The 24,198-nt window shown below is 47.6% G+C and overlaps 1 protein-coding gene across 1 annotated transcript in view; it reads right to left on the reverse strand.

The window, feature by feature from the left end:
• Nucleotides 1-23,801, reverse strand: part of atic (5-aminoimidazole-4-carboxamide ribonucleotide formyltransferase/IMP cyclohydrolase) — a 40,329-nt gene extending 16,528 nt beyond the window's left edge. The window contains exons 1-9 of the mRNA XM_068036135.1: nucleotides 23,693-23,801; nucleotides 21,163-21,289; nucleotides 15,827-15,903; nucleotides 14,834-14,900; nucleotides 9,895-9,983; nucleotides 8,771-8,922; nucleotides 2,645-2,801; nucleotides 1,491-1,616; nucleotides 35-142 (exon numbers count right to left, since the gene is read on the reverse strand). Of these exons, the coding sequence (XP_067892236.1) occupies nucleotides 35-142; nucleotides 1,491-1,616; nucleotides 2,645-2,801; nucleotides 8,771-8,922; nucleotides 9,895-9,983; nucleotides 14,834-14,900; nucleotides 15,827-15,903; nucleotides 21,163-21,289; nucleotides 23,693-23,714 (925 nt within the window). The 5' untranslated portion in view covers nucleotides 23,715-23,801. The remainder of the gene's footprint in view (nucleotides 1-34; nucleotides 143-1,490; nucleotides 1,617-2,644; nucleotides 2,802-8,770; nucleotides 8,923-9,894; nucleotides 9,984-14,833; nucleotides 14,901-15,826; nucleotides 15,904-21,162; nucleotides 21,290-23,692) is intronic.
• Nucleotides 23,802-24,198: the final 397 nt, after the last annotated feature.

Below are 24,198 nucleotides of genomic sequence, written 5' to 3' on the forward strand. Positions count from 1 at the left end.
TTTCAACCCGCAGGAATAGAGTGCTGATACTAACCCCTCGCTCTGGAATATGCTGCAGCCAGTGGAGTGAGATCACTGTACTTGTCATGCACCATACAGACCCTGGCTTCTTCCTCAGTCAGTGGCACGCCAACAGCAGCACCTAGCAACGAAACATCGACACTACAACATCAAAGAGCACAGCCCTTGGAGACAATTCATTCACTCCCTTTGCAATTCTCAAAGTTTCAATACTTGTAAATTTGCAATAAAAGCAAAGGCACGTCACTTAAAAACATTTGAACCTGGCTCTCTGTCCTCCAAAACGTCTAGAGAAAACTTGCTTTTTCTAAAAAACAAAGATCAAGTTTAACCAAAAAAAAAACTTGCTCATTAGCCATCTTTCCTCCCCCATCCCAGTTTTCATATGACCATGCTTAAAGGGAATGGTTTTCTTTCAAAACGCTTTCCCATTCTTCACTGTAAATATGCATGCACAGCACCAAATAACTGCAGTCAGTCTTTCCAATTAAATTTTATTGGCGCAGCGGGTTATCCAGGTTTGGGAGGAAAAGAGGACCGTCACATCGGAACAACTGCAACCAAGTGAGATAGAGTGTAACAGAACGCACTACAACAAAAATTCTTGGCCCAGATCTTGTTGGATCATGGCATTTTGCGGCACGCATAATAGTCACACCTTCTCCCTCACCCTCAAACTCACAACATTGTGCACTGTAACTTGCGGAAGTGCGAGGTGTTAACGGCGTGGCGAGGGCAAGGGGGCACCTGGGAGCTTAGTGGCCGACGGGACCAACAGTCTACCTCCTTAGCCAATGGGGTTTAAGGACTGAGAAAGAAACAAAGGAATGAATTGAGTGTCAAAACTGGCACAGAAAGAGAAATAAAGAGAGGGAAAGAATGATTAGATTAAGAGAGCACAAAAGACACAGGAAGGAAAAGCAACAAAAAAACTAAGATTTGAAATGTTTAAAATCTCAAAATTTACTACATGTAGGAATGAGATTGAAGAGTTTCAACTGTTCCCTTTCTGGGCTAGAGAGGTTGACTGGCATTGAATTAACAATTGTCATGGTGTTTAAAGGGTAATGACCCTGCTAGTTATAAGTCTTAACTTGCCACAGTTACTTTAATGGATAATGAATATGCAAATCCAACAAGTTTGAAAATTAACGGGGATATTAGGGGCGGGATGGTGTACATGCAAAACAAACAGTGACGCAGTGTAAATTGACCAGCGAAAAGTTCTGGAGATTTGCAAGTCAGGCCGTATCGCTTTGTGCCCTGAACACACTGGTCAATTTGCACGTTAACAGCACTGGACGTCGTGAAGACACTTTCCCAGCAAGATTGGGCCCTTTTACATTGAGTGCATTACAAAGTCAATGATGCAGTGAAGACTGGTCTCAACTGCCCGAGCTGGTCCAGTTAGATTTCACTAGTATGAGCAGTGCCATGTCACAGTGGGCACTGCCATTTACAGTCCTTACCTGCGGGACTAACGTGCTTGAAGGAGGTGGCAGCAGGAAGGCACAACGCCTGCTTCAGTTCTCTCACCAGTTGCCAGGCATTGAAAGCATCACAAAGATTGATGAAGCCGGGCGATCCATTCAGGACTATTAGGCAAGAGAGAGAGAGAGAGAGAGGGAGAGGGTTAAGGGCAAGCAATAAATAATCTCGCCTGACAGCTTAAAATGTAGTTGAATTGTGCCAGCTGTGGTTCAGTTGGTATCAGACGGTTGTGGGTTCAAGTCCCATTCCAGAGACTTGAGCACATAATCAAGGCTCCAGTACAGTACTGATGGAATGCTGCACTGTTGGAGGTGTTGCCTTTCGGACAGGATGCAAAATCAAGGACCCATCTGCCTGTCTCATGGACGTAAAAGATCCCAGGGTACTATTCTGAAGAGGAGCAGGGGAGATTTCCCTGGTGTCCTGGCTAATATTTATCCCTCAACCAAAATCAGATTACTTGATAATTAGCACATTGCTGTTTTGGGATCTTGCTGTGCGCAAATAGGCTGCCATGTATCCTATGTATGAGTAGACTAGTAATCCAGAGGTCCGGACTAATGCTCTGGAGGCATGTGTTCAAATCCCACCACGGCAGCTGGGGGAATTTAAATTCAATTAATAAATCTGGAATAAAAATCGAGTCTCAATAATGATCATGAAACGACTGGATTGTCGTAAAAATCCATCTAGTTCACTAACGCCCTTTAGGAAAGGAAATCTGCCATCCTTACCCTGTCTGGCCTACATGTGACTCTTAACCGCCCTCTGAAAGCCATTCAGCTGCATCAAAAACCACTACAGTAAAGCCAAAATTAACAGCACTGTGGGTGTACATACACTACATGGACTTCAGTGGTTCAAGAAGGCAGCTCACCACCACCTTCTCAAGGGCAATTAGGGATGCCTTGCCAACAATGACCACATCCCTTGAACGAATAATTTAAAAAAATTACACAACAGTGACTACATTTCATTAAGTGCTTCAATGGCTGTAAAGCCAAGACCATAAAAGGTGCAATAAAAATGCAAGCCTTTCTTCCTTAAAGTAACCACGCACTAACATTCATCTGGCTCTCCACCTCTGTTGAGCTTCTTTCGAATACCCGAGCGCCTGAAGCTGCTCGCCTACCTTTGAACGGGAGTTTAGGCTGCATTGTGTAGATCTGGGCAGGAGTCTGGTGAGGATTCATCCCATATCTCAGGGAAAGCTGTGACTCTCCCTGGCCACATTCCTTCCGGAAGTAATCGGAAATTGCCTCATCATACCGAGCTGTGTGAGTGAAGGCCTCAGGAAGGTGGGAAATAAAAGAAACCGATCATTTCACTGAACTGGTGTAATCTGGACAGAACGCACACCGCCGAATGGCAGTATTAACCAAAATGTGTGATCGCAGTAGTTTTTTGTTCTTAAACTTAAGAGATCGAAGTAAAGAGCAAATGACAGAGCAGGATCGCACCGGCACAAAAACACAAGAGGTGAGGTAAACACAATGTTATTAGGTGGCAGCAAGTTTGGATTTTAATGGACTGCCAAGGTAAAGGGAGGAGTGAGGCAGCCTCCCCGGTACAGGTTGTGAGAGAGCCAACATTAGCCTTAGTCTGAGCTCCATCAAGAATGTCTATGGGTTTTATTTATCAGTTCAAGGCAGCTTTTATCAAGTTCCTCATAATAGACTGTTAGCTAAAGTTGAAGCTCAAGGAATTGAGGGCCAATTATTGACCTGGTTTGGAAATTGGCTGAGCAGCAGGAGAGAGAGAGTTGGGATAATGGACAGGTATTCTAACTGGCAGGATGTGACCAGTGGTGTCCCACAGGAACCTATTATTAACCACTTATTAGATGGGATAGACAGCCATATATCCAAACTTGCTGATGACACAAAGATAGGCGGCATTGTAATCAGTGTAGATGGAAGCATAAAATTACAAAGAGATAGCGGTAGATGAAGTGAGTGGGCAAAGCTGTGGCAAACGGAATTTAATGTAGGCAAATGTGAGGTCATCCACTTTGGACCGAAAAAGGCACAGGATACTTTCCAAATGGTGAAAAGCTAGAAACAGTGGAGGTTCAGAGAGTCTTGGGGGTCCAGGTACATAGATGATTAAAATGTCAGTCTCTTACTGCACAGAAGTAGGCCATTTGGCCCAACAACACAATGCCAGCTCTCTGTAGAGCAATCCAGTCAGTCCCACACTCTATTCTGTAGCCCTGCAAGTTTATTTCCCTCCAGTGCCCATCCAATTTCCTTTTGAAATCATTGTCTCCGCTTCCACCACCCTCGTAGGCAGCGAGTTCTAGGTCATTACCACTCACTGCATAAAAAATTATTTTCTCACATCCCCTCAGCTTCTCTTGGCCAAAACCTTAGATCTGTGTCCCCTAGTCCTCGTACCATTAGTTAATGGGAACAGCTTTTCTTTGTCTACCTTATCCAATCGTGTCATAATCTTGTACACCTCTGTTAAATCACCCCTCAATCTCCTTTGCTTCAGAAAGAATAACCCCAGCTTCCCCAACCTAACCTTGTAACTAAATTCCCTCATCCCTGGAACCATTCTGATAAATCTCCTTTGCACCCTCTCTTTGGACCCTCACATCCTTCCTGAAGTGTGATGACCAGAACTGGATGCAATACTCCAGTTGGGCCTAACCAGAGCTTTATAAAGGTTCACCATAACTTCCCTGCTTTTGTACTCAATGCCTCTATTTATGAAGCCCAAGATCCCACCTGCTTTGCTAATTATGCTCTCAATATATCCTGCTATATTCAAAGATCAATGCACATGAACCCACCCCCATGTCCCTGTTACTGCACACACTTTACTACTGTGCCATTAAGTCTATATTGCCTCTCCTTATCCCTTCAGCCAAAATGCATCACCTCACACTTGTCTGTATTAAATTCCATCTGCCACCTCTCTGCCCATTCTGCTACCCTATGTCCTGTTGCAGGCAGTTCATATCATCCTCACTGCTTGCCACTTCTCCAAGTTGGATATCATGGGCAAATTTTGAAATTTTACTCTGTATTCCAATATCCAAGTCATTTATATATATATATATATAAAAAAGCAGTGGTCCTGTTGTGAGCAGGTACAGAAAATAATCCAAAAGGCCAGAGGACTAAAATACAAGGGGGGGGTAGAAGTCATGCTGCAGCTGTACATAGCCCTGGTTAGACCATGCCTGAAGTACTGAGAGCACCACACCACAGGGAGAATATATTGGCCTTGGCGGGAGTACAGCGCAGATTTAGCGGAATGATATCGTATTTCCTGGAATTTAGGAAGTTAAGGGTTGGGAACAGATAGGGTAGATCGAGCAAAACTATTGCCGCTGACTGGGGGTCAGAGCCTGTAAATTAGAGCCAGACCTTCCAGGAATGAAGTTAGGAAACACTTCTACACACAAAGGGTGGTAGAAGTTTGGAATTCTCCTCTGAAAGCAGCAACTGACGCTACATCAATTATTAATTTTAAATCTGAAATTGGTAAATTTTTGTATTCGACATAGGCAGGAAGAGTGACGAGGTCCTGCAGGCGGAGTTCAGGGAGTTAGGTAGTAATTTTAAAAGACAGGACCTCTAGGGCTGTAATCTCGGGATTACTCCCTGTGCCATGTGCCAATAAGGCTAGAAATAGGAAGACAGCAGCTAAACACGTGGCTAAACAGCTGGTGTAGGAGGGAGGGTTTCAGATATCTGGATCATTGGGATCTCTTCCGGGACAGGTGGGACCTGTACAAGAAGGACGGGTTGCGTCTAAACTGAAGGGGCACAAATATCCTGGCTGCGAGGTTTGCTATCGCCACTCGGGAGGGTTTAAACTAGTGTGGCAGGGGGTGGGAAACAGAGCAGGTCAGCAGGTGAAATAACTGAGGGGGAACTAGTGAATAAGGCCAGTAAGACTAAGAGGAAGAGCAGGCAGGGAGATGTTGCTGAGCACAGCGAGACTGGTCGTCTGAAATGCATTTGTTTCAATGCGAGAAGTATAACAGGTAAGGCAGATGGAACTTAAGAGCTTGGATTAGTACATGGAACTATGATGTTGTTGCTATTACAGAGACTTGGTTGAGGGAAGTACAGCATTGGCAGCTAAACGTTCCGGGATTTAGATGCTTCAGGCGGGATAGAGGGGGATGTAAAAGGGGTGGGGGAGTTGCATTACTGGTTAAGGAGAACATCACAGCTGTACTGCAGGAGGACACCTGGAGGCATCGTAGCGAGTCAATATGGATAGAGCTCAGGAATAGGAAGGGTGCAGTCACAATGTTGGGGGTTTACTGCAGGCCTCCCAACAGCCAGCAGGAGTTAGAGGAGCAGATGTGTAGACAGATTTTGGAAAGATGTAAAAGCAACAGGGTTGTCGTGGTGGGTGATTTTAACTTCCCCTATATTGACTGGGACTCACTTAGTGCTAGGGGTTTGGATGGGGCAGAATTTGTAAGGAGCATCCAGGAGGGCTTCTTGAAACAATATGTAGATAGTCCAACTAGGGATGGGGCCGTACTGGACCTGGTATTGGGGAATGAGCCCGGCCAGGTGGTCGAAGTTTCAGTAGGGGAGCATTTCGGGAAAAGTGACCATAATTCCGTTAAGGATAAGAGTAGTCCTCGGGTGAAGGTGCTAAATTGGGGGAAGGCTAATTATAACAATATTAGGCAGGAACTGAAGAACTAAGATTGGGGGCGGCTGTTTGAGGGTAAATCAACATCTGACATGTGGGAGTCTTTCAAATGTCAGTTGATTATAATCCAGGACCAGCATGATCCTGTGAGGATGAAGGATAAGTTTGGCAAGTTTCGGGAACCTTGGATAACGCGGGATATTGTGAGCCAAGTCAAAAAGAAAAAGGAAGCATTCGTAAGGGCTATAAGACTGGGAACAGACAAAGCCCTTGAGGAATATAAAGAACGTAGGAAGGAACTTAAGCAAGGAGTCAGGAGGGCTAAAAGGGGTCATGAAAAGTCATTGGCAAACAAGATTAAGGAGAATCCCAAGGCTTTTTATACGTTTATAAAGAGCAAGAGGGTAGCCAGGGAAAGGGTTGGCCCACTCAAGGACAGAGAAGGGAATCTATGCGTGGAACCAGAAGAAATGGGCGAAGTACTAAATGAGTACTTTGCATCAGTATCCACCAAGGAGAAGGATTTGGTGGATGATGAGCCTAGGGAAGGGAGGGTAGATAGTCTGGGTCATGTCGATATCAAAAAGGCGGTGGTGTTGGGCGTCTTGAAAAACATTAAGGTAGATAAGTCCCCAGGGCCTGATGGGATCTACCCTAGAATACTGAGGGAGGCAAGGGAGGAAATTGCTGGGGTTTTGACAGAAATCTTTGTATCCTCATTGGCTACAGGTGAGGTCCCAGAGGACTGGAAAATAGCCAATGTTGTTCCTTTGTTTAAGAAGGGTAGCAAGGATAATCCAGGAAATTACAGGCCGGTGAGCCTTACGTCAGTGGTAGGGAAATTATTAGAGAGGATTCTTCGGGACAGGATTTACTCCCATTTGGAAACAAATGAACTTATTAGCGAGAGGCAGCATGGTTTTGTGAAGAGGAGGTCGTGTCTCACTAACTTGATCGAGTTTTTTGAGGAAGTGATGAAGATGATTGATGAAGGAAGGGCAATGGATATTATCTATATGGACTTCAGTAAAGCCTTTGACAAGGTCCCTCATGGCAGACTGGTACAAAAGGTGAAGTCACACAGGATCAGAGGTGAACTGACAAGATGGCTCGGTCATAGAAGACAGAGGGTAGCAGTGGAAGGGTGCTTTTCTGAATGGAGGGCTGTGACTAGTGGTGTTCCGCAGGGATCAGTGCTGGGACCTTTGCTGTTTGTAGTATACATAAAAGATTTGGAGGAAAGCATAGCTGGTCTGATTAGAAAGTTTGCGGATAACATAAAGGTTAGCGGAGATGCGGATAGCGATGAGGATTGTCAGAAGATACAGCAGAATGAAGGTTGGTTGGAGACTTGGGCGAAGAAATGGCAGATGGAGTTATCTGTGAGGTAATGCATTTTGGAAGGTCTAATACAGGTGTGAAGTGTACAGTAAATGGCAGAACCCTCAGGAGTATTGACAGGCAGAGAGATCTGGGCATACAGGTCCACAGATCACTGAAAGTGGCAACGCAGGTGGATAAGGTAGTCAAGAAGGCATACGGCATGCTTGCCTTCATCGGTTGGGGCAAAGAGTATAAAAATTGACAAATCATGCTGCAGCTGTACAGAACCTTAGTTAGGCCACACTTGGAATATTGCGTACAATTCTGGTCGCCACATTACCAGAAGGATGTAGAGGCTTTGGAGAGGGTACAGAGGAGGTTTACCAGGATGTTGCCTGGTCTGGAGGGTATTAGCTACGAGGAGAGATTGGAAAAGCTCGGATTGCTTTCACTGGAACAATGGAGGTGGAGGGGCGACCTGATAGAGGTTTACAAAGTTATGAGTGGAATGGACAGAGTGGATAGTCAGAAGCTTTTTCCCAGGGTGGAAGAGTCAGTTACCCGGGGACATCGGTTTAAGGTGTGAGGGGCAAAGTTTAGAGGGGATGTACGAGTTAAGTCTTTTTACAGAGAGGGTGGCGAGTGCCTGGAACTTGCTGCCGGGGGAGGTGGTGGAAGCAGGTACGATAGTGACGTTTAAGAGGCATCTTGACAAATACATGAATAGGGTGGGAATAGAGGGATACGGTCCCCGGAAGTGCAGAAAGTTTTAGTTTAGACAGGCATCAAGGCCGAATGGCCTCTTCCTGTGCTGTACTGTTCTTTAATACAGGGAAAAGGCTGGTACATGGAGTTGGGTTGCAAATCAGCCATGACCTCACTCAACAGCAGAACAGGTTCCAAGGGTTATATGGCCACTCCTGTTTCTATGACCTGGATGGTAAAACCAATAGGTAACCGGGATGTGCCGACTTAATCACGGACACACCCCCCATTCCAGTCGTTGAGTGAACAGATCCCTGCCCAGGGGTGGGCCGCAACGGTCAGATGGAACTCCCACACCCACCCAATGACTGGACAATGCGGGGGGGGAGGGTGGTGGGGTGCATGCCAAGCAAAGACAGGGTGGGCCCAGGTATGAACGACAAACCCAACCCCACAGCTGGCCACTGGGGCTCACACACAAAGAATCTGGGAATGAGACACCAGAAGGGTAGAAAAAAACCGCAGAAAAAGGCGATGCCTTCAGAAGGGTGGTGGGGGTCGAAGGTCGGCAATTGTTTGCAATGAGATGGATCAAGACTACCTTCAATGCCAGGGCTCTCCTCATCTCCGCGGAAGTGTCCTTCTGCTCGGACGTCTCCATTTCCTGGATGACAGACAGGTAGTCAGCAGGATCACACACCACGGTCACGCGGGCCTGATTCTTTGCCGCCGCTCGGAGCAGCGTCACGCCACCTTCGGGACACACAATCAACACAATGAATGTGGGGTCAATGAACTGAGCCCCGATAAAGGGGGGCTGCACACCAAGATAGTCTGGTTATGCAAGCTAATGCGGGAGGGATATTACCCATCTACAGCGAGCCTAGACTGAGGCGCTCAGTGCAGCACCAAAGGCATCCTGCGCTGTCGGAGACGTTGGGGGCAATTTTAGACCCCACAAACAGGTTTGTTTCGTTAGGCAGGAGGTGGAAAAATTCTCAAACCCGTACCCATCCCGCCTACTTCCCATATGTTAAAAGAGGCAGTGGGGGGAGGGGGGAAAACCAAACAGCTCCCAGGAGGCAGACTGCTCATTTAAATATTTTAGTGAGGTTCTGTGCCTCACATATTTTTCCTCTGTTCCAGTTTTAACACTGGCCGGTCAGGTTTCCCAAGCCTTGGGAAAGCTAGCAACTGAAGAGAGGCGAGGGTTGCTGCATGGAATAAGGAGGTGCTTTCCCAGCACTGCTTTTGGACTAGGAGGAGCAGGAGTGTTTATCCAGCCCCAGGATAATCACCCAGCGATCAGACAGCACCCCGACAATCTCCGTCCTGTCATCTTTCAGACGAGACATTAAACTGAGACCCCAACTGTCCTCTCAGGTGGGAGCAGAACATCCCATGGCCCTAATCAAATGAGAGCAAGGGAGTTCACCCCAGTGCCCCCAACCAACATCACTAAAACGGACAATCCGGTCATTCAGCAGTTGGTGGGATCCTGCTCTACCCAAATTGGCTGTCGCCTTTAATACATTTCAACAGATCACTTCAAAAGGTACTTCGCCAGCTGCAAAGCGTTTTGGCCGTCCCGAGGTAGGGAAAGATGCTATATAAATGCAGATCTTTCCTTAAGGAGAGGAGGGGAGATAATTAACAATTAAAACAACTTTAGGAACAGTTCAAACCCGACTGTGAGAGTGCATTAAAACTCAAACTAAAACCTACCAATATCGATCTGCTCCACGGCCTCTGCAAGGGTCACATTTGGAGCTGAAACGGTTTTCACAAATGGGTACAGGTTACAAGCCACCACCCTGAGGGAGGGAAACAAAACGATAAATGTGACATTGGATGGGCCTTCCGGCAAACAAACGGCCAATACGAGATGCCTGTCAGCAGGCGCTGACTGGCTCAGCTTCAACTGGCACCATTAAGGTTTAATGCAAGGATGACGAGGAGAAGAGGCTGGCACTGTGGGTTCAGTGCACTGCATGCCCAGTTTGCTGATCTCAGTCCGGGGGCACTAGTCAAGGTTCGTCGGGATGCTGTGCAAGAGGAGGGGGAAGGTCGTTGGTCTGCGTGCCCGCTGGTTCCTCCTGCAAGAAATACCCTTTTGGGGATCAAGCTCAGTTGTTATACCATCTGTTCCCTAACTCGCCGATGCACACTATCTTGGACCCACCCAAATTATCTGGCGCCACCCTGGATAGGACCCTCACCTAAAGGTCTCATTCCATCAACATCGACCAATAAAAACCAGTATGAGCCTGGTTCGGAAACTTGCTGGAATGTACAGCCTGAACATTTTGCATTGCAAAAGTGGACCTCATTTACTGCAGATTCCTGCTCTGCCTCATGGCCCTGCAGCCGCCATACAAAGATTGTGAACGTTTGGCTAAACACCGCCACGAGGACAGTGTCAGGGACACTTAAGTCCGCTCCAGCTGAATGGCTCCCGGTGCTGTCCCACACTGCCATTTGTCGTGATACCACCTTGCTCTATGAAACGGAAAAAGTCCTCAGCAACACCAGCCTTCCCATTCACGAAGACTTGAAAAGCCTACCAAGAAACGGCTTAAAATTACACTGGTGGTGGGGGGGGGGGGGGGGGGGGGGGAAGGGGCAACAGCGAGAAAATGGAAGGGGAAGGGAAGCATTTACCATGCTAGCACCGCTTAAAAACAAATACTGGCTGCAGTGCAGATTTTCAAGGGGGATGTAGAGGGATTCCACATTCTGTACCAAGGAGACATAAATGCAAAGAGGCAGAGACTTGTGAAATCATCTGAATCTTGACACTTCATGTGATTTATGAATACACTGAGACACTGAACCCAGAATAGGATGTATTTATTAAACAGGGCAGAGACGCTCGCAGAGTGCCCCCGTGACAATTCTGATTCACTGACTGCTCACCCTGAGTTACTCAAAGTCAGAAGGTTGCATGTTCAAGTCCTACTCCAGAGACTTGAGCACAGAATCCAGGCTGACACTCCAGTGCAGTACTGAGGGAGTGCTGCACTGTCAGAGGTTCCAGACCAAGGCTCCTCTCAGGAGGGCATAAAATCCCATGGCATATTTTGAAGCGGAATTCTCCAGAGTGTCCTGGCCAATATTTACCCCTCCACCAACACCTAAAACAGATGATCTGATCATTATCGCATTGCTGCGTGTGGAAGGTTCCTGTTTGTGGGAGCTTGCTATGAGCAAATTGGCTGCCATTTTTCCAACATTACAACAGTGACTACACTCCACTCACTGGTTAGGAAACAGGCTGAGTGGTGGAAGACAGAGAGTAGGGATAATTGGCAGGTACTCTAATTGGCAGGATACATCCAGTGATGTCCAGCGAGAATCAGTGTTGTGGGTTCAGCTATTCACTGTATTTATTAGGATAGAAAGTCAAGTATCCAAAATTGCTGATAACACAAAGTTAGGCAGCATTATAAGCAGTGTAGATGGAAAAATAAAATTACAAAGAGTTATTGAAAAAGTAAATCAAGCAAAACTGTGACAAATGGATTTCAATGCAGGCAAATGTGGTATCAGCCGCTTTGGACCTATAAAACGATAGAACAGGGTACTTTCCAAATGGTAAAAGGCTAGAAATAGTGCAGGTAAAAGACATTTGAAGGGGGGTGGGGGGGGTGGGGGGAGGTGGTCTAGGTACATAAACATTAAAATATCATAAACAGGTGCAGAAAATAATCAAAATGGCTAATGGAATTCTGGCCTTTATATCTGAAGGAATAGAACAGAAGTCATTCTTCACAGGTTAGATAGAGCATGCCTAGAGTGCCGGGAGCAGTCTGGGCACCACACTTTAGGAAGGATATACTGGTATTGGAGGGAGTGCAGCATAGGTTTACCAGAACGATACCTGGACTATAAGGGTTAAGATACAAGGAGATTAAATAAAAGAGGGATGTAATCCCTGGTGGTTAAGGGGTGTTTGGAATGAAGTTTTCATGATATTAAAGGGAACAGATAGGGTAGACAGACAGAAACAGTTTTTGCTAACTGGGGAGTCTAAGGCTAGGGGGGCATAATCAAAAATTAGCACCAGACCTTTCAGGAGTTAAATTAGGAAACATTTCTTCATGCAAGTTTGGAACTCTCTTCCACATACAGCAATTGATGCTAGATCAATTGTTAATTTTAAATCTGAGATTGATAGCTTTCTGATAGCCAAAGGTATGAAGGGATACCGGGCAAAGGCAGGCCCCCACCTGCCGAGAATGAGGCATATTAATTTTGCCATATGAACATTGATTTTAATCTTGCTGGGAAGACAAGAAGGCCTGTTACAATAATAAAAGCAAAATACTGCGGATGCTGGAAATCTGAAACAAAAACAAGAAATGCTGGATTCACTCAGCAGGTCTGGCAGCATCTGTGGAAAGAGAAGCAGAGTTAACGTTTCGGGTCAGTGACCCTTCTTCGGAACTGACAAATATTAGAAAAGTCACAGATTATAAACAAGTGAGGTGGGGGTTGGGCAAGAGATAACAAAGGAGAAGGTGCAGATTGGACCAGGCCACATAGCTGACCAAAAGGTCATGGAGCAAAGGCAAACAATATGTTAATGGTGTGTTGAAAGACAAAGCATTAGTACATATTAGGTGTGGCCTGTTACAAGGGCTGCCAGACACTTAGCTGAAAAACATTTACATACTAACAGACAGTGCTTGTGGAGACAAAAAGGACTATTCCCTGACACATTCAACCCACAATGGATTTTGATCACCAGACATTGAAGGTGTAATGAAGAGTATTCCAGAGACTGCTAAGGTGATACAATCTACAAAAGCCAGGACTGGTTAAATCAGCTGGTCACATGACTAACTGGCTGATCCAGGGTTTTTTGAACTGACCACAGAGTTTTTGAACTCAGGAAAGATTGTTTGCCCCTGGAGTAAGCCGACCTCTCCTGTCTGCTCCCATCTCTTTCTCACAAGCCTCTGGATCCACTGAGGACACATGAACTTCAAGAGAAAAGTCTCCTACTTCGAACAAGGTTTAAGAAGAATACTGGGCCCCAATGAAAAGCAAGACCTACTTACAATCAAGGACTTTACAGCAACCAAAGCCATCTTCAGATATTGCCTCAAACTTTTCCACTTTATTTCTTCTGCTCTTTTCTTCCTCTATCTGCATGTGTGTATCGCGTATGCATGCGAGCGTGGGCGTGTCGCGTAACCGTAGGCATTAACAAAATTAGAGTTTAAGTTTAATAAAGTTCAACCTTTTTTCTTTAAACCTAAGAAAACCTGCTTGGCTAGTTTGTTTGCAAATTAGTTTGCAACTAATTGTAAGTGAGTGAACAAGGATTCACTAAGGGGGAGCTTAAAAAAAAGTGTGTTTATAAACAAAACCCTGTTACACTAAGACCAGGTGAAGGCTGAGAGGGAACCCTAGACCCCTTTCTCACCCGGTCGTAACAGCGGGTATATGGAGATAGGTCACAGATCTGCCATGATCTCCTTGAATGACAGAACAGGCTCAATGGACTAAATGGCCTCCTCCTGTCCCAATGGCTGTAAAGTGCTTTGGGACATCCTGAGATTGTGAAAGGTGCTACAGAAATGCTAACCTTTCCTTTCTTTCAGCCTAAAATTCCACACATACTATATCTACTAAATTTCATTTATCTGTCCAGTCACCTCTTCAAAAAAAAAAATTAGCTATCACATTCTTGCTGGTATCAAATCAATGTCATCTCTCCTTGATGAACTAAAATCTCACTAATTTTATCTCAGTGTGCTCACAGGCTAAACTACAGCGGGTCAATGGCCCTTGCTTATCTTGGAAGCTGCTTAGCTTCAGGGACTGTGCTCCGCTGGTGTATCTAATCTAACATTTGCTCACTGCCCCCAGATTTCAAGGATTATGATGTCAGGGACATGGGACAAAGGGTAGCTGGAACAGTCCTGCTCCAGTGCAACATCATCGGAAAGAATGGGGCAGAGAGGGAAACCCGCATAAGCACCATCTCTGGCTGCTACAGTCCACTTGCAGAAAGCTGTTCTTCAGTGTTTTGAAGACCACGCAATTCCCTTCCAGAGAACTTCATGTAAAAACACTGCGCAATTCATTTGATGTGGTTCAGTGGGTAGCACTCTTGCCTCGGGGGTCAGAGGTCATGGGTTCAAGCTCCACTCCAGACACCCGAGCTCAAAATGTCATCTAACACTCCCGGCGCCAGTACTGAGGGACTGCTGCACTGTCTGAGGTGCTGTCTTTTGGACGAGACGTTAAACAACAGCTGGACAGTCAGCCTGACTTTTGTGTCCCAGTCCCTGGGACCTGAGCCCACGGCCTTTTGACTGTGTTGCCCACTGAGGCGAGACCGCAGTTGCTCCTGGTTACCATGCCCCAAACAGTCCACTAGCAAGCCAACACCCTCAAGTGAAGCACAGCAAGGTACAGCAGGACTGTCAGCAATATGGACCAGCGCCTCTACGTGGGTCAAAGTCTTGAGGGAGAAGTGGGAGTTGAGCAAGGACAACTCCCCTCCAACTCCTAACAGCAAGGCTATGGTGGGTTCCGTGGCAGCTGGGGGTGACCAGGTGTAACTTCAACATGTCACAGCCATGTCACCTTCATCATCAGGGACTCATACCTCATGGAAAGCAAAGAGCGCTCAATCACATGCCTGTCTTACCTTATCAAGCTAAAGCCAAGTTTTTCAATGTCAGACTTGTCTTCGGGAATATTCCGTGCCAAAATACCTAAATACGGAAACAAGGGGGAAGAAAGGAAAAACAACTTTTGAAGCATCTCCCTTTGGTAAGACATTCGTTTACTTGGGTTAACACTAGATCTTGCAGCACTTATCAAAAGACAGGAGAGGAATTTCATATCAGGGTCTGACTGACCAACACTCCAAAGGGTGGCAGCCAGAAATGCAACTTTGGAGCTCTGACATGATAAAATGGCAGTGAAATCTCACATCCTGTTCCTTGCCCTGACCACTGGGCTGGGGGTCCATCCCCGACAGGAACCCGACCTCCCATTTCAGAAGTTCAGCAGCTCCATATTCACCACTCAACCAGATTCTGTCTGCAATAAACATCAGCTCCATCGACGGGCCCAAGTTGTTCACGATCACTTCATTAAGGCACAGCAATGCTCAAGGCCTCAATACCCCAGGACAAACTCTACTGGACCAATGCACTTCCTGGGAGTTCCACGAGGCATACAATTGCCAACAGTGCCCAGCTATCTTATCTCTACCACTGCAATGATGGGGGTCACAATGGACATCAGTGTGGTCCCGGGCTCAGTGCAAGGGTCAGGGGTAGAAGATTAGTCGTTGATCCGGTTCCTACTTACTGTCCAGCAACTGCTGCTGGGGAGTGCATGCACATGGACGGCAGATAATGACAGGATCGGTTTTGCTGCAATGCCCCTCATGGTCAGTCAGCTCAGCTAAATTCCATGCAATAAGGAGCTCAATTTATGCTGCAGCTGAAATCTAGGTCCAACAATTTTATGAAGTGTGTTGGGCCACACCACCAAGCTTTACAGAGCTTCGAGGACTCGGCAAAGAACTACACGGTGTAAGCATGCAGCCCTATTCTATTTGATAATCACCAGCATCACAAACAGCAGCAGGCATTTCCCTCTCCTTTCCAACCCCAGTAAAATCTCTCACCTCCATGAACAGCGGGATGTAGTGTCTTCACTCGCCCGCCTAACATTTCAGGAAACCCGGTAATCTCAGACACATCCCTGGGCAGGAGAAAGAAACGGCACAATTAATTACATGGCACATATAGAATGGCTGTGTGTCAAAGGAGCTGCCGTACACGTCCAGCTCAAGTACTAACACAGACCATGCAAGTGTACAGCAGACAACATAACCAACAAAACTACACGCTAGCACACTATACAACATGCCCAGATCATGTTGAGACCTTAATTTTGCCAGTATGAAATATGGAGGACCCAGCAATGCCTCTGGACATCAACACAGAGGACAGAATGATCCCAAATGAGGCTGGCAGTCAGGAGATCTCCCTCAGTTTTCTTTCTGGGGGGAATTCAGCCCTGGCCTGGTCTTTGGCCATCGCTGCTTGCCCAGAACATATCTAGCTCTGGCTGGTGCCCGATTCATGGGGGAAATGATACAAGTCCTGGGTGCTGGCTGGAAGTGAAGGAATTTACTTGCGAAGGGGGAAATACTGCTAATGGGAGCATTATCATGCTCTTTTGCCAACAAGTTATGGTGAACATGGAAGGCTGGTCAACTCAGTAATTTCCAACACTGGTCACTGTGAAGTGGATTTAATTCTAGCAGGACAGTTCTATTAGCCAACAGCAAGAACACAACTAACTTGCAGCAGTAGAGTGAGAGTGCAGGTGCAGTCATGGGTCCTCATGGCCCTTTCCATAGTAAACACAGCAGCCAATTTTTTTTTTATTCTTTCATGGGATATGAGCATCGCTGGCAAGGCTAGCTAATGTTACCCATCCCTAATTGCCCTTGAGAAGCTGGTGGTGAGCCGCCTTCTTGGACCACTGCAGTCTATCTGCTGTGGATCTACACCAACTCTTAGGAAGGGAGTTCCAGGTTTTTGACCGAGTGACAGTAAAGCAACAGCAATACAGACCCAAGTCAGGATGATGTGTGACTTGGAGGGGAACTTGCATATGGTAGTTTTCCCATGCCTCTGCTGCCCTTGTTTTCTAGTCAGTAGAGGTCACAGGTTTGGAAGGTGCTGTTGAAGGAGGCTTGGCGAGTTGCTGCAGTGCATCTTGCACGTGGTACACACTACGGCCACTGTGCATCGGTAGTGGACCGAGGGAATGTTCAAGGTGCTGGACAGGATGCTAATCAAGCGGACTGCTTTGTCCTGGATGATGTTGAGCTTCTCGAGTGTTGTGGGAGCTGCACCCGTCCAGGCAAGTGGAGAGTATTCCATCACACTCCTGACTTGTGCCTTGTAAATGGTGGACAGGCTTTGGGGAATCAGGAAGAGAGTGTCTCACAGCAGAATTCCCAGCCTCTGACCTGCTCTTGTAGCCACAGTATTTATATGGCTGGTACGGTTATGTTTCTGGTCAATGGTGAGCCCCAGGATGTTGATGATGGGGCATTCAACAACGCGAATGCAGTTGAATGTCATGGTGAAATGGTTAGATTCTCTCTTTTGGAGATGGTCATTGATTGGCACTTGTGAGTACAAATGTTACTTGCCACTTATCAGCCCGAGCCTGAATGTTGTCCAGGTCTTGATGTATGTGGACACAGACTGCTTCAATATCTGAGGAGTTGCGAATGGTGAACATTGTGCAATCATCAGCGAATATTCCCACTTCTGACCTGATGATGGAGGGAAGGTCACTGATGAAGCAGCTGAAGATGGTTGGGCCTAGGACACTAGGGTAATGATGTCCCGGGACTGAGATGATTGACCTCCAACAATCACAACCATCCTTCTTTGTGCTAGGTATGACTCCAACCAGTGAAAAGTTTTCCTCCTGATTCCCATTGACTGCAGTTTTGCTAGGGCTGCTTGATGCCATATTCGGTCAAATGCTGCCTTGATGTCAAGGGCAGTCACTGTCACCTCACCTCTTGAGTTCTGCTCTTTTGTCCATGTTTGAACCAAGGCTGTAATGAGGTCAGGAGCTGAATGGCCCTGGCGGAACCCAAACTGAGCAGCGGTGAGCAGGTTATTGCTGAGCAAGTGCCGCTTGACAGCACAGTCAATGACACCTTCCATCACTTTACTGATGATTGAGAGTAGACTGGTGGGGCAGTAATTGGCCGGGTTGGATTTGTCCTGTTTTTTGTGTACAGGACATACCTGGGCAATTTCCCAGTGTCCAGTAGATGCCAATGATGTAGCTGTACTGGAACAGCTTGGCTAGGGGCACAGCTAGTTCTGGAGCACAAGTCTTCAGACTTGCGCTTGGGACTTCAGGAGGGGCGAGAGATGGATCATCCACTCAGTACTTCTTGCTGAAAATGGCTGCAAATGCTTCAGCCTTGTCTTTTGCACTGATGTGGTCGGCTCCCCCATTGTTGAGGATGGGGATATTTGTGGAGACCCCTCCTCCGATTAATTGTCCACCAGCATTCACGACTGGGTGTGGCAGGACTGCAGAGCTTTGATCTGATTCGTTGGTTGTGGGATCACTCAGCTCTATCACATGCAAGTAGTCCTGTGTTTAACTTCACCAGGTCAACACCTCATTTTTATATATGCTTGGTGCTGCTCCTGGCATGTTCTCCTGCACTCCTCATTCAACCAGATTTGTTCCCCTAGCTTGATGGTAATGGTAGAGTGAGTGACATGCCAGGCCATGAGGTTCCAGATTGTGATAGAATACAATTCTGCTACTGCTGATGGCCCACAGTGCCTCATGGATACCCAGTTTTGAGTGGCTAAATCTGTTCGAAATCTCTCCCATTTAGCAAGGTGGTAGTGCCACACAACATGACGGAGGGTATCCTCAGTGTGAAGACAATACTTCGTCCCACAAGGACTGTATGGTGGTCACTCCTACCAATACTGTCATGGACAGATGCATCTGCAACAAGTAGATTGGTGAGGACAAGGTCAAGTAAGTTTTATCCTCGTTGGTTCCCTCACCACTTGCCGCAGACCCAATCTAGCAGCTATGTCCTTCAGGACTCGCCCAGCTCAGTCAGTAGTGGTGCTACCGAGCTGCTCTTGGTGATGAACATTGAAGTCCCCACCCACAGTACATTCTGTGCTCGTTCTACCCTCAGTGCTTCTTCCAGCTAATGTTCAACATGGAGCAGTACTGATTCCTGAAGGGTGGGTGATAGGTGGTGATCAGCAGGAATTTTCCTTGTCCATGTTTGACCTGATGCCATGAGACTTCATGGGGTCCGAAGTCAATGTTGAGGACTCCCAGGGCCGCTCCCTCTCAACTGCATCCCATGTACCGCCACCTCTGGTGGGTCTGTCCTGCTGGTGGAACAGGACATACCCAGGGATGGTGATGGCAGTGTCTGGGACATTGTCTGTAAGGTATGATTCCGTGAGTATGACTATGTCAGGCTGTTGCTTGGCTAGTCTGTGGGACAGCTCTCCCAAATGTTAGTAAGGACTTTGCAGGGTCGACTGGGCAGGATTTGCCGTTGTTGTTTCCAGTGCCTAGGTTGATACTGAGTGGTCCGTCCGGTTTTATTTTTATTCAACCTTTCTGCAGCGGTTGGTACAACTAAGTGGCTTGCTTGGCCATTTCAGAGGGCAGGTAAGAGGCAACCACAGTGCTGTGGGTCTGGAGTCACATGCAGGCCAGACCAGGAGAGAATGGCAGATTTCCTTCCCTCAAGGACATTAGTGAACCAAATGGGTTTTTATGACAATCTGGTAGTATTATGGTCACCATTACCGAGACGAGCTTTTAATTCCAGTTTTATCAATTAATTGAATTTAAATTCCACCAGCTGGCGCAGTAGTATTTGAATTCACGTCTCTGAAGGATGAATCTGGGCCTCTGGATTACTGGTCCCGTAACATTACCACTACACATCCACCCCCTCCCACAGTGAAGTGCCACAAAAGGCAATGCGACAAGTGACCAGTTATGAGTGAATCTGTTTCCGATATTAGTTGAGGGATAAATATGGACCAGGACACTGGGGAGAGCTTCCCTGCTCTTCTTTGGAATAGTGCCGTCGGATCTTCTGCATCCACCGGAGAGCTGGCAAGGCCTCAGTTTAGCATCTCACATCAAAGTCAGCACCTCCCACAGTGCAGGTAAGCTCACTCTCTGACAAAACATAGCCGTGCCCCAGATATTACCCAATTTACACGTAATCTGCAGAACAGGCAAGCACAATGAATGCTTCCTTTCACATCAGGATCGCCTGTATACATACTGCCGTGTACTGTTTGCAAGGATCGACCATTCCATCCTCATCTCCTGGAACAGGGGTGCATCATTAGTGCAGGTGATTTGTTGTGGGGTAGTATGGCAGATCCCACCAATATTTTCACTTTGTGCGATGCAGCATACGAAGTGGCTATTCGGCCCATCGTGCCTGTGCCGGCTCTTTTGAAAGACCTATCCAACTGGTCTCACTGCCCTGCTCTTTCCCCATCACGCTGAAAAGTTTTTTCCCATCAAGTATTTATCCAATTCCCTTTTGAGTTACTACTGAACTTACTTGAGACTAATGCTCATCATTTAATATCCACGTATTGCACATTTTCTCAGTAATACATTAACTGAAGCACTTCAGCACAGAGCAGATACTTTATTAGCCGATTATCAAAGCCTGTTATAGAGGGCTGAGAGAAAAATAAGGTGAACTGCTGCAGGACTGGCAAAATTATTTACTTTTTCCAGTTCAAAATAACCATAATTGTCACTGACAGTGACTACACTTTAAAAGTACTTCATTCACTGTAAAGCAAGTGCTTTGTTTAAAAATGTCTAGTCTTATTTGGGATAATTTGAATCTCTCTGCTTTGATTTAAAGCAACCAAAGTTAATCCAATGGTTTCTCTCAACTCCTCTATTAAATCTCCCCTTAACTTTCCTGGTTTTAAGTAATTATCATGTTTAGCGTGACATGCTGCCTGAGCAACGTGGCATAAAAAGGTTTAGACGCCAGTCTCCACGCAGAGCCAGGCGTTAATAGAATGTTTAGTTTAGTTTAGAGATACAGCACTGAAACAGGCCCTTCGGCCCACCAAGTCTGTGCCGACCATCAACCACCCATTTATACTAATCCTACACTAATTCCATATTCCTATCACATCCCCACCTGTCCCTATATATTTCCCTACCACCTACCTATACTAGGGGCAATTTATAATGGCCAATTAACCTATCAACCTGCAAGTCTTTGGCATGTGGGAGGAAACCGGAGCACCCGGAGGAAACCCACGCAGACACAGGGAGAACTTGCAAACTTCGCACAGGCAGTACCCAGAATCGAACCCGGGTCCCTGAAGCTGTGAGGCTGCGGTGCTAACCACTGCGCCGCCCCTGAATGCTCACCTGACAACGAGACCAGCGTCCCGCAGAGCCTTCGCTGTCCCACCAGAAGCCACAAGAGAGAGGCCGACGGAAGCAAGGCGCCTGGCAAAGTCCACCAAACCAGTCTTATCTGAGACACTCAGCAAGGCTGCAAGAGAAAATTGGTGCCAATGTCATAAACAGGTGATGAGAGCCAAGATTATACAGTAGAGATATGGGGGAAGAGGGGGGGTAAATACCTTGGTTCCCATATCTTTGACATTTTTAATTGACCCCCCCCCCACCCCAAGAGCCATTTGGAGGAAGAATGTTTCACATTTCCACTACCTTTGTGTGAAATGCTTCCTGACATCATCTCTGGATGGCCTAGCTCTAATTTTAAGGTTATGACCCCTTGTTCTGGACTCCCCCCATTCAGAGCAAACAGTTTCTCCCCATCTACCCTATTGAATACAAAATTGGCTGAGTTACAGGAGGCGTTGCTGGTGGTGGATGGATGTTTTTCAAACTGGGATGTTGTTTGCTTCCCCAAGGGTGAGATTTGGATCTTTTTCTTACTGCAATTTTTATCAACAATCTACACAGATGATTTGCAGATGATACAAAACTTGGCAAAGCAGTAGATCATGAATAAGATAGTCATAGACTTCAGGACGACAGAGACAGGATGGTGGAATGGAGAGAAACATGGAGTTTAATGTGGAGAGATGTGAAGTGATGCACTTTGGGAGGACTAATATGGAAAGACTGTATACTATAAAAGGCAACATTTTGAACTGTAGATGAGCAGAGACCTTGGTGCTCATGTACACAAATCTTTAAAGGTAGCAGGGCAAGTTGATAAGGTGGTTAAAAAGCATATGGGCGACTTGATTTGTAAATAAATAGAATATAAAAGCAAAGAGATCACGCTAGAACTTTATAAATCTACTGGAGTATTGTGAACAATTCTGGGCACCACAGTACAGGAAAGATGGAAAGGCATTAGAAAGGGGGCAGAGGATGTTTACTAGGATGTTATCAGGGATAAGGGACTTCACATAGGAGGAGACGGTGGAAAAGTTAGGGCTGTTCTCGTTGCAACTCTCATCTCCCCCCCCCCCCCCCCCCCCACACAGGACCCGTACAAACTCCCCCTACCCAAAAATTGTACAAACATCCCTTTCCCCTCCTCTCCCCCAGCCCCCCACCGCGAACCATTCAAATTCCCCCCCCCCCCCCCCCACCTGTGAACTGTGCAAACTACACCCCCCCCCACTCCAGGAAATGTGCAACTCTCCCCCTCCCCCCCAGGGAACTGTGCAAACTCCCCCCTCCTCCCCCGGGAACCGTGCAAACTCCCCCCTCACACCCCCGGGAACCGTGCATACTCCTTCCCTCCCCCCCAGGAACCGTGCAAACTCCTTCCCTCCCCCCCGGGAACCGTGCAAACTCCTTCCCTCCCCCCCGGGAACCGTGCAAACTCCTTCCCTTGCCCACCCGGGGAACAGTACAAACTCCTTCCAACCCCCTGGGAACAGTGCAAATTCCTTCCCTCCCCCTCCCCCAGGGAACAGTGCAAACTCCTTCCCTCTCCCCCCGCCCCGGAACAGTGCAAACTCCTTCCCTCTCCCCCCGCCCCGGAACAGTGCAAACTCCTTCCCTCTCCTCCCCCACCCCGGTACAGTGCAAACCCCTTCCCTCTCCTCACCCCCCCCCCCCCCCCGGAAACAGTGCAAACTCCTTCCCTCTCTCCCCCGCCCCGGAACAGTGCAAACTCCTTCCCTCTCCTCCGCCGCCCCCCCACACCCCGGTACAGTGCAAACTCCTTCCCTCTCCTCCCCCCCCCCGGTACAGTGCAAACTCCTTCCCTCTCCTCCCCCCCCCCCGGTACAGTGCAAACTCCTTCCCTCTCCTCCCCCCCCCAGTACAGTGCAAACTCCTTCCCTCTCCCCCACCCCCCAGTACAGTGCAAACTCCTTCCCTCTCCCCCCACCCCCCCCAGTACAGTGCAAACTCCTTCCCTCTCCCCCCACCCCCCCCCAGTACAGTGCAAACTCCTTCCCTCTCCCCCCACCCCCCCCCAGTACAGTGCAAACTCCTTCCCTCTCCCCCCACCCCCCCCCAGTACAGTGCAAACTCCTTCCCTCTCCCCCCACCCCCCCCAGTACAGTGCAAACTCCTTCCCTCTCCCCCCACCCCCCCCCAGTACAGTGCAAACTCCTTCCCTCTCCCCCCACCCCCCAGTACAGTGCAAACTCCTTCCCTCTCCCCAGTACAGTGCAAACTCCTTCCCTTCCCCCACCCCCGGAACAGTACAAACTCCTTCCTTTCCTCCCGCCCCCCACGTGAACCGTGCAAACTCTCCTCCCCTCCCCCGCGCCCCCGTAAGAACCACGTGCAAACTCCCCCGATCCGGGAACCGTGTAATCTCCCCCGATCCGGGAACCGTGTAATCTCCCCCTCCCCCTCCCCCTCCCCCTCCCACTCCCAGTGAAATCTCCTATTCTCTGCATTTCTGGATGCGATCTTCCCCGGGAGCTGCTCCAGGTCCCGGTTACTCATTCCGTACCCAGTTCCTTGGGCGCCGCCATCCTGATCGGAGCTCCGCTCGGCCGCGCACTCCTGGGCGGATCCGGGCTCCATTACATTCCTTTCTGATTGGTGGAGGCGGAGTCAGAGGCCCCACGGCTGGCAGTGAGGGTGCAAGCAGAGTGAATGCAGCATTGAGACGTAGTCTGTATCCAAAGCAGGCTTACACTCCATACTAACACCCCCAAAGTTTCACTGTAAATGATTCCCTGGTGATAAAGTTTGCATAATATTATAAACTTAAACTTGCATTTCTGTAGCGCCTTTCACAACCCCAGGATGTCCCAATGCCTTTACAGCCAATGATGTACTTTTTGAAGTGTCGCTACTGCTGCAATGTACAGAATGCAACAAACAATTTGTGCACAGCAAGCTCCCACAAACAGCAAATGTTATAACGACCGGATGGGGAGGTGGTGGCATAATGGTAATGTCACTAGACTAGTAATCCAGAGCCCAGACCAATGCTCTGGGGCCATGCCCATC

Source organism: Heterodontus francisci, chromosome 7 (genome assembly GCF_036365525.1).
Source record: "Heterodontus francisci isolate sHetFra1 chromosome 7, sHetFra1.hap1, whole genome shotgun sequence".
Lineage (NCBI taxonomy): Eukaryota > Metazoa > Chordata > Chondrichthyes > Heterodontiformes > Heterodontidae > Heterodontus > Heterodontus francisci.